At 48.8% G+C, this 14,586-nt stretch overlaps 3 protein-coding genes across 4 annotated transcripts; 1 reads left to right on the forward strand and 2 right to left on the reverse strand.

Annotated features, from left to right (window-relative positions):
• Nucleotides 1-38: 38 nt before the first annotated feature.
• Ilk (integrin linked kinase) lies at nt 39-6,726 on the forward strand. Its single transcript, NM_001172971.1, is given in 13 exon segments — nt 39-46; nt 463-598; nt 3,824-3,989; nt 4,147-4,242; nt 4,401-4,497; nt 4,601-4,684; nt 4,772-4,857; nt 4,990-5,099; nt 5,365-5,492; nt 5,572-5,693; nt 5,790-5,889; nt 6,001-6,131; nt 6,313-6,726. Coding segments are annotated over 12 exon segments (1,359 nt in total). The 5' UTR covers nt 39-46; nt 463-509; the 3' UTR covers nt 6,463-6,726.
• On the reverse strand, nt 6,695-8,065 carry Taf10 (TATA-box binding protein associated factor 10). 2 transcript variants are annotated; one of them, XM_063256638.1, is made up of 5 exons: nt 7,796-8,065; nt 7,524-7,678; nt 7,238-7,302; nt 7,042-7,170; nt 6,695-6,865 (listed from the first exon to the last, which is right to left on the reverse strand). In XM_063256638.1, the coding sequence occupies exons 1-4, from the start codon at nt 8,025-8,027 to the stop codon at nt 7,080-7,082; spliced, it is 543 nt and encodes a 180-aa protein (XP_063112708.1). In that variant the 5' UTR covers nt 8,028-8,065; the 3' UTR covers nt 6,695-6,865; nt 7,042-7,079. The 2 variants fall into 2 exon arrangements, with proteins under 2 accessions (XP_063112708.1, XP_063112707.1); XM_063256637.1 differs by having other exon boundaries at nt 7,042-7,156; nt 7,796-8,060.
• A 403-nt stretch (nt 8,066-8,468) lies between these two features.
• Nucleotides 8,469-14,556, reverse strand: Tpp1 (tripeptidyl peptidase 1). The gene is made up of 13 exons (XM_003465246.5): nt 14,440-14,556; nt 14,254-14,325; nt 13,868-14,007; nt 12,491-12,641; nt 12,157-12,284; nt 11,838-12,016; nt 11,516-11,714; nt 11,180-11,368; nt 10,859-10,928; nt 10,342-10,462; nt 10,079-10,237; nt 9,777-9,902; nt 8,469-9,601 (listed from the first exon to the last, which is right to left on the reverse strand). Exons 1-13 carry the CDS (start codon nt 14,454-14,456, stop codon nt 9,461-9,463), a joined length of 1,692 nt encoding a protein of 563 aa, XP_003465294.1. The 5' UTR covers nt 14,457-14,556; the 3' UTR covers nt 8,469-9,460.
• Between the last annotated feature and the right edge of the window lie 30 nt (nt 14,557-14,586).

A 14,586-nucleotide genomic window follows, 5' to 3' on the forward strand; every position in this document is an offset into this window, starting at 1 on the left:
AGGCCGGACGGGAGTTCCCCGGAGAAGCTCCTTTAGCCCAGTCCCGGTGAGTGCGGAGGACCCGCGCCCCCTGCCCAAGTCTGGGGTTGGCTAGCCTTTCTCTCTCTCTGTCTGAGCGCCAAGCAGGGAACGGGTGCAACCTTGGGAAGGGGACCCCCCCACAACCACTTCCCCAGGGTGTGCAGAGCCTGAGCCACCCCCTCCCCCCAGGCTGTTCGCGGGCGGGGTCTCCGAGCGGTTTTCTTACGCGGGTTCTGGAGATACTGCCGAGTAATCACTTCTACCCTGCCCGAATTCGTCTTTCTCTGGAACTTAGGGAATCAACCCATTGCCCCAAACTCGTTCACAGACCACCACTAACTGGGGAATGCAACACCCACTCCTGCAATGCCAACACTACTTTCCTGTAGGGGATAAAGCTGGGGCTCATCTCTTTTCCTTGGATTCCCGTATTGTCCCCAGTCCCCAGGGTTCCCCAGGCTCGGGGACTCAGCGCCTGGGTTCTTGCTATGGACGACATTTTCACCCAGTGCCGGGAGGGCAACGCTGTTGCAGTGCGTCTGTGGCTGGACAACACGGAGAACGACCTCAACCAGGGGTGAGCTGAAGTGGCTGGTGGATGGGAGGAAGGCTGGAGGTCTTCCCTACGCTACTTGGGTTCTCACGTCAGTTTACCATCCAGCGTGACGGGTGCTCAGCCCGCCCTGCTTGGGTGAGAGGGTCTCCACCGAGGAAGCAGTGTTTGCGCTGAAACTTGATTCTAAGTAAATTTCACTGAGCTTCCCAGCCTCAGTGAACTGCATGGGAAAAGGTCAGGAAGCCAGACAGAGCGGAAAGTGTCAGGAAATTTTCCGGAGTTCAGTGCAGCTAAAGGATAAGTCTCTAGGAGCTCAGTATTGGGTCCAAGTGGAAAAAGACAGGACATAAAGCTGGAGAGGAATACAAGGGTCACCCAGTTCGTGCTTCTATTCTGAGTAAGCCCCCCCTTTTATTGGTACATTTTAGATACACAGTGATAACACTCATCATATAGAATTTGTACTTATAGATAATATATCTTGCTTTTTTTCTCATTTTCTTCCCTTCCCTTCACACCCTTCCCCTCATTATTTACAAAATTTTATTAAGGTTAAGATTTTGAGACTACATAGTAATGTGATGAGATTGCCCATTTGCAATGCATCACCGTAGATACTTTGTGAAGGGCATGTAAGAAAAAGGCAATTGCCCAGCCCATCATAGAAATGCTGGTTTTTGACCAGATTTCTGGAATCTAATTGCTTGTGAAAAATAAGCAATTTGATTCCAGATTGTGTGTGTGTGTGTGTGTGTGAGAGAGAGAGAGAGAGAGAGAGTGTCTTGCTTTAGGTTAGCCTCAAACTCATGGCCATCCTCTTGCCTCAGCCTCCTGAGTGCTGAGTTTTTAAGTGTGCACCACCATACCTGGACCAGAAATCTTAAGGACAAAGAATTAATGGATTGGCATGGAAAGTAAGGAAGGTCAAAGGTAAAGATGCTGGATTGGGCACTTGGATAGGTTGTAGTTGCATTTACTTAGATGGAGAAAATTGAAGGATAACATGTTCAGCTCTGGACATGTTAAAGTTTGGTGACAATGCAGCAACTTGGAAATGTTCAGTAGGTTACTGGTGATGCAGATTTGGAGTTCAGGATAGAGATTTGATTTGGAGACACAGATTTGGGAAATACTAATTATTAGCAAATGCATGATACCTGAAGATATAGAAAAGGATAGAGGGCAAGAGGACAGGCAGACTGACAAGGAGCAACCTGAAGTTGAAGAAAAAACAGGAAAATGTGAATAAAGCTTTGAGAAGAGAATGAATGTTTTAAAGAAGGGGCAGAGTGGTCAGTAGTAGTGAAGGCTACTGAGAGGTAGCCTTGAGTATTTTAATGATACAACTGAATTTATATTTAGAATGTATTTGATAATCTCTGTGAGTGCTGTTTCAGATTAATAGGTTAAGAACCAGCCTACCATAGGTTCCTTCAATCAAGGGATTATATAGTATATGCACTACCACCTGGGCTAACGATTGAGTCCAAGAATCAGATATAATCTGTGCCCTCAAGGTGGCAGACTTGTGGCAGGTTAAAAAGTGAATGGGAGGTTAGGATGTATAGCAAGTAAATGTGGCCAAGCTTTTAAATGTTGGCTGAGCCAGAGAGTCAAGCAAAACAAGTGATTTGAGATAGCAGATTTTAATATTTTTAGCTTTTGTTTTTAGGGTTGTGATTGTTTACTTTTTAGGTTTGAGCAGTCAGGATCACCTGCCATCTTAGTCCAGGCTAAACTGGTTCCCTTTAAACTTATGGTGTTTCTCCTTAATAATATGTAGGGTAATCAGTTTCATTTTTAAATAATTTGTAAAGGGTAATGATAGTTTGCACTGTTACTATTTTATTGATGAGGAAATACAGGCTTAGGAAAAACTGCCTAGTGTGACTGGCATCTTGTGGGACTCTAGATTTCCAAATGGTGACAGGATGGCATTAATGAGACTTAAAGTTTTTGGTGCTAGCTTCAGGGGACAGGGTGCAGGCCCCTAAGCTAGTTATGTGTTGGATATAAGGAGGTGGTTAATTTCTTGATAGCCTCCTTGAGACACAAGTCCAGGCCCTGAAGTGACAGGTAACCTGAGAGTGGACAGAACCCTTTTGCCCATACTTCCACTCTTAGGCTTAGGCCTGCTGTGGAATAGTCTGCTGGAGGCTGATAAGTCAGGGCCCAAATTAAAGTTCTGAGACGTAAGACTGACTGATAAACCAGAGATGTAACTGCTTCCGGGAATGCCCACATCTGGCGAATATTTTTGGCTATTTGTGTGGACAGATGAAGGCAAGCTGTGGAGGGGAAATGTTGAAGACACACCCCCCTCCCTCCCACCCTCCAGCTTGGGAGACATCTAGGTAGCCAGAGCCCTGATCAGCTCTACACCCTGCTTAGAGCCCCCACATGGGAAGTGACCACAGCACTAAGGCATCCGGTGGCTGCTGGCCCAGACCATGGACCGCCCCCCTGCTCCGCCCCGTGCATCTGCAAACCCGGACTGGAGGAAATTTCCTTTTATGGCTCTAGGCTGTCAGGCTGACCCAGGTCCCACCCAATTGTTCTGTTTGTATATTTCTTTTACTTTATAAAATACATGTACTTGGGAAAAGAAAAATGTATCAATTGTTTTCATTCTGAAACAGCCGTTCTCATTTTCTTCCAGGATTGCCAAGTAAGAGATCTTGTTTTGTGTAGTTATTGGCCTCATCAGTAATCAAAAGTATCTTTTTTTTTATTATAAACTCTTCTGAAACATCATTTTAATTCCATTCCATTTTTAGATGTTAGTTTTTGTACCAGAAACAAACAGTAAGCTTTTCCCCTCTCCAATGAGTTATGGCTCACTTCTTCAAAATATCCCTTTCCCCAATTAATATGCATTCAACAACTGCTTAATTAAGCTTACACTCCAACAGGCAAGCTTACACTCCATTAAGCTTACACTCCAATAGGTCCACCATTCAGAGTTTTCTAATCAAGTGCAGCAAGTGTTATGATAGGCAGGTATACAAAAAGCACAGGAAATTCTAGAAACAGTGCTACTGCCTTGTGAAGAGATAAAGATAATGAACCTTGCTAGTTACTAAGATTTTGTGGTTGGTGTGAAGCTCAGGGGAAGGTCTGAATTGGACAGCTTTTGAGCATTGCTTGCACAAGAATTGAAGCTCTAGTTAGGTAAGCCATCCCAGAGAACATAGCATGACCAGCAGTTTTACTTCCAGTTTAATGACCATTGGCCCTTTCTCAAAGGGATGATCATGGCTTCTCCCCCTTACACTGGGCCTGCCGAGAGGGCCGCTCTGCTGTGGTTGAGATGTTGATCATGCGGGGAGCACGGATCAATGTGATGAACCGTGGGGACGATACCCCCCTACATTTGGCAGCCAGTCACGGACACCGTGATATTGTACAGAAGGTATGCACAAACCCCTTCATGATCCATATCCACACAGGTCCTACGAGGTCAGTCACAAACACTGTAGTATAAAGAATGCATACTCTTTTCTCCTTGTCCCATGCTGACAGTGGTATCTCATTTGAGACTATCTCCTGCTGCTTCTTTTTTGGCCCAGCTATTGCAGTACAAGGCTGACATCAATGCAGTAAACGAGCATGGGAACGTGCCTCTGCATTATGCCTGTTTTTGGGGCCAAGACCAAGTAGCAGAGGTAAGTACTTTGGCCCCAAGTCTTGGGATGGGTGAGAAGCAGTGAACTTTGAACCTTCTGTCCTGTCAGTACTACTATGTGACATTCATGTGTGTTTATTGTTAGTTATGCCTACCAAGGAGGTAGCAGGGGCCCTTGTAACCTTTTTTTCATTCTAGGACCTGGTGGCTAACGGGGCCCTCGTCAGCATTTGTAATAAGTATGGAGAGATGCCTATGGACAAAGCCAAGGCACCCCTGAGAGAGCTTCTCCGAGGTCTGCCCTCCCCCGCTTAGCTTGTATCTTCTCATCTTGCCCCTTTGAAGTTGTCTCCTCCCTCCTCACTGTAACACAGGCTAAGACTGTTTCTTTTCCCCAGAACGAGCAGAGAAGATGGGCCAAAATCTTAACCGTATTCCATACAAGGATACATTCTGGAAGGGGACCACCCGCACTCGGCCCAGTGAGTCATGGGAGGGGCTGTAATAATCTTGGGCTCCTGGGGCAGGGTTAGGGCCAAACTGGGTACCTGACCTGCCCACACTCTCAGGAAATGGGACCCTGAACAAACACTCCGGCATTGACTTCAAACAGCTCAACTTTTTGGCGAAGCTCAACGAGAATCACTCTGGAGAGGTGACCTCTGCCCTTCTTGCCCTTCCATCCTAAACTTCCACAAATTACCTACTCTGTACCTGTAAGTTTTTCTTGCAGTTACTGGACAAGAATGTGGTGTCAGAGCCTTCTAACCACTACCCTATCCTTCAGCTATGGAAGGGCCGCTGGCAGGGCAATGACATTGTTGTGAAGGTGCTGAAAGTTCGAGATTGGAGTACAAGGAAGAGCAGAGACTTCAATGAGGAGTGCCCCCGGCTCAGGTGGGGCAAGGCCTAAACTGAAAGCTGCTGGTTTAAAGGGAGGAAAAAAAATCCAGGTGTGCCACTCCCAGTGCTTGGGAGGCTGAGGCAGGAGGATCATTTCGAGTTCAAGACCAGCCTGGGCTACAAAGTGAGTCCAAGGCCAGCTTGAACTGATTAGTAAGACCCTATCTCAAAAAATAAATAAATAAAAGGAACCCTGAATAGCATGGAGAGGGAGCTCTTAAGCTGGGTCTCAGCTAGGATCACTCTTTTTCTCTCCCAGGATTTTCTCGCATCCAAATGTGCTTCCAGTGTTAGGTGCTTGCCAGTCTCCACCTGCTCCTCACCCTACCCTCATCACACACTGGATGCCATATGGCTCGCTCTACAATGTACTACATGAAGGCACCAGTGAGTAAGGATCCTGGTCTCACTGGGAAGGCTGGAGAAGGAATACACAAACCTCTCTTTAACTGTTGTCTCCTTTTAGATTTTGTTGTGGACCAGAGCCAAGCTGTGAAGTTTGCCTTGGATATGGCAAGAGGGATGGCTTTCCTACATACATTAGAGCCCCTCATCCCACGACATGCACTTAACAGCCGCAGTGTAATGGTGAGACCATAAGTTCATTCCTGGTCTGAGCCCCAAAAGCTATTTTCTATATCTACAGTCTGACTCACCTCCATCTACATATGTTCTCTTCCTCAGATTGATGAGGACATGACTGCCCGAATCAGCATGGCTGACGTCAAATTTTCTTTCCAGTGCCCTGGGCGCATGTATGCACCTGCCTGGGTAGCCCCTGAAGGTGGGTAAAGATATCATGGCAGGAAGTAGAGAAAGATGAGCCCAGTAACAGTGGAAAGGGCAGAAAAACGACAAGGTGGGCCGCTGAAAAAGACAAGCCCTATCTTTCCAGCTTTGCAGAAGAAACCTGAAGACACAAACAGACGCTCAGCAGACATGTGGAGTTTTGCGGTGCTTCTGTGGGAATTGGTAACACGAGAGGTACCTTTTGCTGACCTCTCCAACATGGAGATTGGAATGAAGGTATGTGTGCAGAATTGTTCACACCTGTAGTGGGGAAAGAGTGGTAACAATCATTGTAGTGGGCCTATGCTCTTCCTACATTTGTTCAGATACACAGTAGTCCTGTACAAGGGCTGGGGCTTCTCCCCTCAATGACAGATTCAAAATGCTGAGGCTTAATCGTTTTTCCTTGTATTTTCAGGTGGCATTGGAAGGCCTACGGCCTACCATTCCACCAGGTATTTCTCCCCATGTGTGCAAGCTCATGAAGATTTGCATGAATGAAGACCCTGCTAAGCGACCCAAGTTTGACATGATTGTGCCTATCCTGGAGAAGATGCAGGACAAATAGGACTGGGAGGTCCCTGCCTAAATTTCAAGAGGTGTCAAGACATGGTTGGGGGAGTGCAACTCTTTATCGCAGCGTGCCTTTGGCTGCCTCCCCTGCCTCCAGTCATGGTACTAACCCCAGCTGTGGGGCCCATCCCCTGCCCCCATTCCTGCCACTGTGACCCCGAAAGGGCTTGGCCTAAGAGCTTTGTCACTTGCCACAAGGTGTCTCCCAGCATGGGAGGGATCAGCCCTGCCTGTCACAATAAAGTTTATTATGAAAACAGGCTGGTATGGGGACACAGAGACAGACAAATACATCTAGGTTGGGTGGCTCAGGTGAAATAGTGCGGCTTCTTCACATTGATGCCATACTCGCTGAGGGCAGGGGTCAAGTCCTCCATGGTTAGAGTGTACTTGCGGTCCTGAGGGAAGAGGGAAGAGCACCAGCTGAGCACAAAAATCCCAGATTCTAATCCCAAGTGGATGACCCTGAGTAGGCTTTCTACCTCCCCTATGATGCAGTTCCTCCAGAGGGGGCTTCAGGATAATAAAACCTACTGCTGTGGAGGGTACTGATTCACTGAACCTCCGTTCACACCTTGCTCTTGCTCCGGGAGCTGCCCGAGGCTGTGCCCTTCATTTTGCAGTGCTGTAGGGCATCATTGGCAATATCTGAGATGAATTTCTGGGCAGCCAGGGAGATGAGCCGAATTCTAGAGAAGAAAAACTAGTATGAGAAGATAGACAACAAATTTTAAGCATCCAAAGCGCTAACCTGCTCTGGGTTTACTCACATGCGTGGGTCTGAGGCTTCAAAGCCAGCACGGTTCAGGTAGTAACCAGTCACTGCATCTGGGATCTGAGAAATCACAGCTGTGTTAGCCTGCTGGACTGAGTGGGAGAGGGCAGGGGGAAAGGCGCACAGGTCTGCTAATCAGGAAGTTTGAATATGCAGACAAAATTAAAAACTAAAGGGGGCTGGGGAGGGGGCGCAAATACAAAAGGAAGCTGGAAAACAGAAGATGTGGCAGAAACTTGGCGTGACAGCGGGTCACTGGGTCGTTCAGGCAGGAAGCCCACCGTTGGCGTATAATCCTCCAGCTGCATCAAGAAGTCCACTAGAGGCGTGCTGGACACCACAGGCTTCACGTCTCCATTGGCCGCGTTCGGCAGAACGTAGACCCCGTTGGACACTGCTCCCTCCGGGGGCGCCGCGCCACCCGCCGACACCGGAGCTGAAGGACAAGCAGTAAACTGAGACACGGAGATGGGAGGCGTAGGGCCCCAAATAAGCTGGCCTGTACTCTCCGCCCTCCCCCGCCGCCGGGCCCAGTCAAGGGCGCTTCCCTCACCCGCCCCGCGCCGCTCCGCCGGCTCCCCAGCCCGCGCAGCCACGGGTCCCGTGCCCGCAGCGGCGGCTCCGGCCCCAGGCCCCCCGGCTGTCCCCGCGGGGCTAGCCTTGTTCTCCGCAGCGGTGCTGGTGGGCAGCGCAGCAGGAGCCGAGACCGGGGGCGCGGGGCCCGGGGCCGAGGCGGCGGACGCCGGCGCCGCCTCGGGGTCCGCGCCGGAGCCGCTGCAGCTCATCGGGCCGGTGGGAGAGGCGGCGAACAGAGCCGCTTCCGCTTCCGCTCACGTTACGTACGCCCCACGGTGACGCCGCACGCTCCCGATTCGCCCCGCCCGTCAGTGTTCGCGCGCTCCTGAGCTTGTTACTGACTCTTAGGGAGGGTGGGTGGGTTAGGTAGAGCGGGCCGCAGGCCTCCTGTGCTTGGGGCGGGAGCTTCTGGGCGTTCGGCACCCCTCTGTTCAGACGGACGTTCGGAACTTTTGGGGGCTCACCGACCACGCTTTTGGTAGTCTTCGCCTTACGATTTCCTTATTCAACCCTTAAAGGGCTGTAGTGGAATTGGCAAAGCCGATTGCTCCCGGAGGAGCGCAATACACAGTGCTGCTGTAAAGGTAGAGGGGATTATTTGAGCCTGAGGAAACAAGAAACGCAAAATCACAGCGAGTGGAAGCGTGAGGTTTTCGGTTTGATAGACATTTAATTTCTATTTGCCAACTCCTGAGATAGGACCTAGGAAAGTTAGTCCTTTGGGCACCAACATGGTCTTGAAAAGGGAGGCAAACTGACAGTTTCAATATTGTCATTACAATGCCAGAGGTAGGCAGGGTGTGCAAGGGGCCGTGAGAATTAACATTTATCAAATTCCACACACCAGTTACTCTATTAACATTATTCCACTTCATGTTATTCCCTGATTTTGAAAGGCAAGTATTGCTATCCTCACTTAACAAATGAGGAAGCAATCTTACAGAGATAACTGAACTAGGGAGGTGGGGAAAAACGAGGCTTTGGGCTTGCTTGAAAGAAGTATAGTATCATTACTGAGAAGAAATGAGATACAGTTTGGATTCAGACAAAGGGAGACCGAGATGTTAAATGTTACGCATCTTACATTTGATCTATCAATTGGATAGAAAGTTTGATTTAACCTGATGGTGATGCCTAGTGATTTGTTTCAGGGGACAGTAAGTAAAATGAAAAGACCAAAGAGCTAAAGATGGGCAGTGGAAGAAGGCTAGTATTCCATGAGGAAGCAGAAAACAAGTCTATAAAGGAGGAAGATGGTGATCAAAGAAGTTAATCCTAGAAGCAAAGGAATGGCAGCAGACAAATATGATAGGAAGACCCTAAAGTAAAAAAATCTGGGTACTAACAGGTTACATTTCCTTCCTCTATATTCACATCCCTGCTTGGACAGGGGAAGAGTTGGGGAGGGGCTGGCAAAAGTGCTGGTTATAGCTGTTTGTTAAGGAACCTGAGGCAGGAATAGGCAGACCTGAGAATGATAGAGGAGGGCAGGGTTGGGAATTAAGTTCACAGCTTTTCAGGGTTAGGGATATAAGCTGACTACTGCAGTCGTGATTGAGGATTCAGCAGGGCTTCCAACAAGCCAGGACAAGGGGCTAAGCCATACAGCAGGGGATTGGTCAGCTTTCCTGGCAGGAAAGGGTCAAGGGTTGAGTAGAGTCTTCAGTAGAGCTGGGAAGTTGGGTGTTCCCCAGCCTGTTACAGGATCCCAGCCAGGGCCAGAGCAGAAACCTTCACCCTCCACCTCTTCATTCAGACAGGACTCGTGGCAGCCATGGGTTACCTACAGAGAAGATGGAAATCAGATCAAGGCCTGTTGGTAACAGACTAACAGACACCTCTTCACCCTGTATTTACATTCCAGAGGCTATCCCACTATATCAGAACTGCCTCCAAATCCATTTTAGCTCTTGTCATATTTGTATGACAACATCAGTAAGCTTCCCTTCCACACTCACATCAAAAAGTCCTGCCCCACGCTGCTGGTAGAGCCTTGGGTTGAGAAAGCCAAGAGGTGGGTGGCCATTGAGAATTCTGTGCTCATTTATCAAGGAAAGAATTCCTCCAAACACTGGAGTAGAGGCCTGCAAGATAAGGGTGCAAGGAGAGGTCAGGATTTCAGAGTGATTAAACTTCTAGGAAGGGAGGTTTGAAAGTATTAGAGGTCTTTCAGGAGTCAGGAGTTCTGAGAGACAAGGTCTTGAGGAAAGAGAATGAGGGTAGTTCCTGAGTGGAGGGATGGAGCCAGGTTGATTCTCACCGAGGTTCCAGATACCCATGGAATGGGGATACCATTGCTGACCACCCAGTAGCCATCAGAAAGTGCAGCAACATCTGGATATGCACGGCCACTGGCATTGAAGTAACTGGATGGTGGCAGGTGGGGGCTAGATTTCAGGAACTGGGCTACAGCTTCCTTCTGAAAAAGCATTTCTGAGTGAGTACTGGCCCTTAGCCTGCACAGGAGTTTGCTGAACTGAAGATCCCCCAACCCCTTATCTAGCCACTTGAACATGTACGTACCTGGTATGAAGGCTGTGGGAACACATTACTGAAGCCACCACCACTGATATAGTCAGCTACCTCATTTGTGACTCGGAAAGGGTTTTGGAAGGAAGTGCCTCCCACTGTGGTGACATAGGGGCTGAGAGAGAAGACAGCATTCAGATAATAGGGATTACAGAGGAGCTACAAGATGTGTGGGGATGCGTGAGGATAGCCTGGATCTTGCTGGAGGAGGGGATGCTGTGGGGAAGGCATACACATGCACACAGGATTGAGTAGGAGGATTTCAGCCTCACCATGGCCTGAAATGACTATGCATATTTTGCTATACACAACACTCACTAATCTGCCACTAAGATGCATAGAGATTGAGGAGGAAAATATTGGGAGACTAGGGCTTAACCTGCCTAAAGAAGGGAATGCAGCAACCAGAGTAGGTAAGGCTGAATGCTTAGCCATAGGAGCACCTGGTGGGCTCAAAGGCAAAGGTTCTAGATTGCAAGGTCACAGGTAAATGGAAGATTGGGGTGCTTACCTGGAAGCAGGGAAGCTGGGACGGAACTGGTGTCTTCCAGAGACAGACCAACACCCAGCCCCACTATCACCTGGGAGAGAGGCAAGTTTGGTATTCATATTAGTTGATCAGAGGTTGGTATGTAGGTGCAGATGCCAGAGAGAAATTTGGGTATCAACTGCAACTGCAGGAGGTCAGAGTTGAGAGGTCATGTCAGTGGTTGCCTATTGAGGCTCTGAGTTCAGATTATGATTCACTGTGGGTCAAAGCTTCCATGTTGGTTGAGTGAATGGGAGAGCTAACTTTAGGGGAGGAGGTCTTAAGTTTAGGATAGGAAGTCACCTGAGGCAAAGAGCAGGGTGAGACCCCTAGACGCAGCTTTCATGAACTCGGTGTTGACTCGCTGGATGTAGGCACTGCTGAGGGAGTCTTCATCATCTCCATAGCTCACAGTATGCACAGGTGGCAGGGCTGACTCGTTACTGAGCAGCAGGAGCCACTGCAGGAAGGGTTCCTGTGCCTCATGGCGGCCTAGATTTTTTTTTTTTTTTTGAGAGGTGGGCATACAGGTATTCATTAGGGGATTTCAGGGTCTCCCTCTAGCTCATGGCATTCCCTTGAACCTCCTCTCAGATACCTCCAACCCACTTAGCCCCAAGCTAGTCCCACCAGCAGTACCAGCATTACTGTAGACCCATGTGGAGATGTTGGCGCCAGCACTCATCAGGTATTCCACATCTAGACTGGCCTCAATCCCAGCCCGGCCCCGGCCTTGTTTTCCAACCACGTGGGACACTGATGCCAGGTGCACAAACTTGCCACCAAAGAGGTGCATGAACTCTGCCAAGTCTGACTCGTGGAAGTACTGCTCCAGGAACTATGAAGGGAGTCAGAATAGGGACCATGGGTCAGAGGGTAAGTCCCAAAGTGGTACAGCAAGCAAGTCACTTTGGGGGTGGGGTGGGTGTGAGAACCACAGATATCTCTCTGCTTGGCTCACCTGGGCACAAGCCTGGCTGTTGTTGGTGGTGCCAGAGCCCACATCTTGTGCTGTCAAGTTGTATCGCTCACGGATTACAGATGGAGTCACTCCCAGGTGCAGGCCAACAGTTCCTGCCACTTGTGGTGCAGGGCGTTGTCTCAGGGATGATGTGGGGGGAAAACGATGAAGTCCCCCTACTGTGGAGAGGGATCACACTTGAGGAGGAGCTCTTAATTCTAGCTTTACCACTGACTACTCCATAGCTCTCTCTGGCATCTAAACTTCTTCAATCCCTGGGTGTACCTTCCCCAACCCCCATCAACCCCAGTGGGTTTACCAAAGTCCACATGAGGTGCCAAGGCCTGAGGGAGCTGGTAGGGACGTAGGGACCTTACAACACGAGTCTTTTCAGGTCCTCCCATGTAGCGATGAAACTCAGCTCCAGGGAGCAGCAGCTCAGCCTGCCTGAAAAAGATCATAAAACAGAGGTCAGAAAGCATGGAATCGGGCAGAGGCTGCCATTTGTCTACCTTGGGTCTGTCAGTGACTATCTTGTCATGCATTAACTACTATCCATAAGCTCTCAGCAAATTCTCAATTCCCTCCCAGCGGGGTGACTAGTCTCCTGAAGGGACGACTGTGTCCTCCATGGGGCAATCATTCCCCCTCACCGAACGCTCAGCCAGCAAGTCAGAAAGTCCTGTGTGATGACTGAATGGCAGTTCTGGGCTCCAGCTGCCAACAGCCATTTTTGGACTGTGTGGAGGGTCAGTGGTGATGGCCGTATCAGCTCAGCCACATCCTCTAGGGCCAGGTATTTTCCTGCAGGGATTCAGAAGAGGATCTTGCCTTCATTCATGGCTTTCTCAGGTTACCTCTTTGGACCCCAATTAGGAGACAAGAGAACTTCTCAGGGAAGGTTGTCCAGGTTCTGGGTATATTCGGGGGCCAGGGGAAAAAAGGGTTAGAGAAACTTTAAATTCCATGGCCAAGAAATATGAGTTTACCCTAAATGCCAGTACACTGCAAGTGCTGTACCTCAGCAAGCATTGCCATGATCATGAAAAACAAATGAAGTTAATACATTTACATTTTCTACTTTTATTGCCAATAAAAGTTTTCAAAACTTCTGGAACCAATTATATGATCACATCTAATTTAACTCAGATCTGCATACTTGTTGATTTTAAGCTTAACATGATGGTGAGTCACTGTTTCCTGTATGGAGCCATGCACACTCCTAAGTACTCTTAGGTTATCTGACCCCCCCCCCCACCTCCCCTTACACACATGCACATGCTTGGCTCACCTGGGCACATGCACACACTGGCTGCTATGGAGAGTTTTTTTTTTTTTCCCGCTAGGGGAAGGATACAGTCCAGCTTTACTATCAGAGAGACTGTTTTGGAGTAGAGTGGGAAGGGAAATGAAGAGCAGGGTGGAAGACAAAAGGACTGCAGATGAGTCAGGGGTCTAAGCAGCAGTACAAGAGAGAATAAATGAGTAAGCTAGTGCAACAAGGATTGGCCAGAAGAGGACTACTCCAAAGGCAATTTAGAGAACAAATTTGAGTTGATGAATGCTTTTATATATATGTGTGTGTGTGTGTATGTGTGGATGTGTAAATATTCTATATTTCCTCATTTGTGTGGTTGCTGTTAAACAGTAGTGAGAAATAAAATCTGCAGTTAATCATAAAGACTTCTCTTAGCCACATTTACTCTTTAGTTTTTAAATTGAGGAACACAGATGGAAGTTTTGTAGGGGTGGGTGTGGGGAGAGAGTGAGTTACTTTTGGATAGTTAAGTTCAAGTTCACTTTTATGTACATGCACTAACTCCCCACAAAGAATGTAATCATTATATACTCTAAACATGTACTAATAAATTTTTAAAAGAAATTCTTCAGTGATGGTCACTACCTTTCATTTGCCTTGTATCACCCCTTGTCGGGTACCAGGAGCATACCCTCATCATCTACACCACCCCTACCCAGCCCTCCTGTCCCTCCACTGCATCCCATTTCCTGCTCCCAGCCCCAACAGGCACCGTAACGAGGAGAACCAGGATCCGACACAGCCTGCACCAGCTCTGAGAGTCTCTTCAGGTTCTGCTGTCTCAGGGCAAAGGTGAGACTCAGCTCTTCCTCAGGGTCCACACGGCCCAGGGACACCCAGCCATGGGGCAGCCTGCAGGGTCAGGGATCAGGAACATGGCCATGGTTAGGGTATGGATGGGAAATAGATCACGGATTAGGAGCTGAGACTTCAAGTAGGTCCCCAGAAGTGGATGTGGATCCCAGGAGGTGAATGACAGGGGACTAAGCCTGGAACTTCCATCAATTTGGTACCAGAAGCTGGTACGAGAGTGAAGGAAGCCAGGACCATGACAGCGGGTACAAGGGGAGAGGGGTAGTCAATGCTAAGTCAACTCACGTTCGCTGTTGGTCAGGCTCCGGGCTGTAACTGCATTTGCTGGCGACGATGAGGGCAAACAGCCCTAGGAGGCTGCAGAGATGGCAGGCAGGCTTTATCAGGGAGTGAACTGTCATCCTGTTCCTACCCTCCAATATGCACTCCCTCCAATGTGACCCCCTTCACCCGACCCCACCAGTTTCTCACCAGGCTCGCAGTCCCATTCTGCCTTTCAGCTGATCTGCTGTCACATGACAAATCACATGAGCCGTCTTCTAACATCTCCACCTCCCTGCCTAGTAACTAGCGACGATGCTGGCTCCTCCCACTCAAGTGTAATTGTCCTGAATGCTG

The sequence above is a fragment of the Cavia porcellus genome, unplaced genomic scaffold (assembly GCF_034190915.1).
Source record: "Cavia porcellus strain 051 isolate PalLab524CR breed Dunkin Hartley unplaced genomic scaffold, mCavPor4.1 scaffold_9, whole genome shotgun sequence".
Taxonomy (NCBI): domain Eukaryota; kingdom Metazoa; phylum Chordata; class Mammalia; order Rodentia; family Caviidae; genus Cavia; species Cavia porcellus.

Coding starts and splice junctions, on each gene's coding strand:
- Tpp1 (XM_003465246.5), bottom strand. Junction 10,929..11,179: donor CACCCTGCTCTTTGCCTCAG/GTGACTTCCTAT, acceptor CCTCTCTCCCAG/GTGATAGTGGGGCTGGGTGT. Junction 10,463..10,858: donor CCCAGCTTCCCTGCTTCCAG/GTAAGCACCCCA, acceptor CTTCTCTCTCAG/CCCCTATGTCACCACAGTGG.
- Taf10 (XM_063256637.1), bottom strand. CDS start 8,027: ATGAGCTGCAGCGGCTCCGGCGCGGACCCCGAGGCGGCGCCGGCGTCC. Junction 7,679..7,795: donor GGCGGAGCGGCGCGGGGCGG/GTGAGGGAAGCG, acceptor CTTGTCCTTCAG/CTCCGGTGTCGGCGGGTGGC. Junction 7,157..7,237: donor GAAGCCTCAGACCCACGCAT/GTGAGTAAACCC, acceptor TTTCTTCTCTAG/AATTCGGCTCATCTCCCTGG.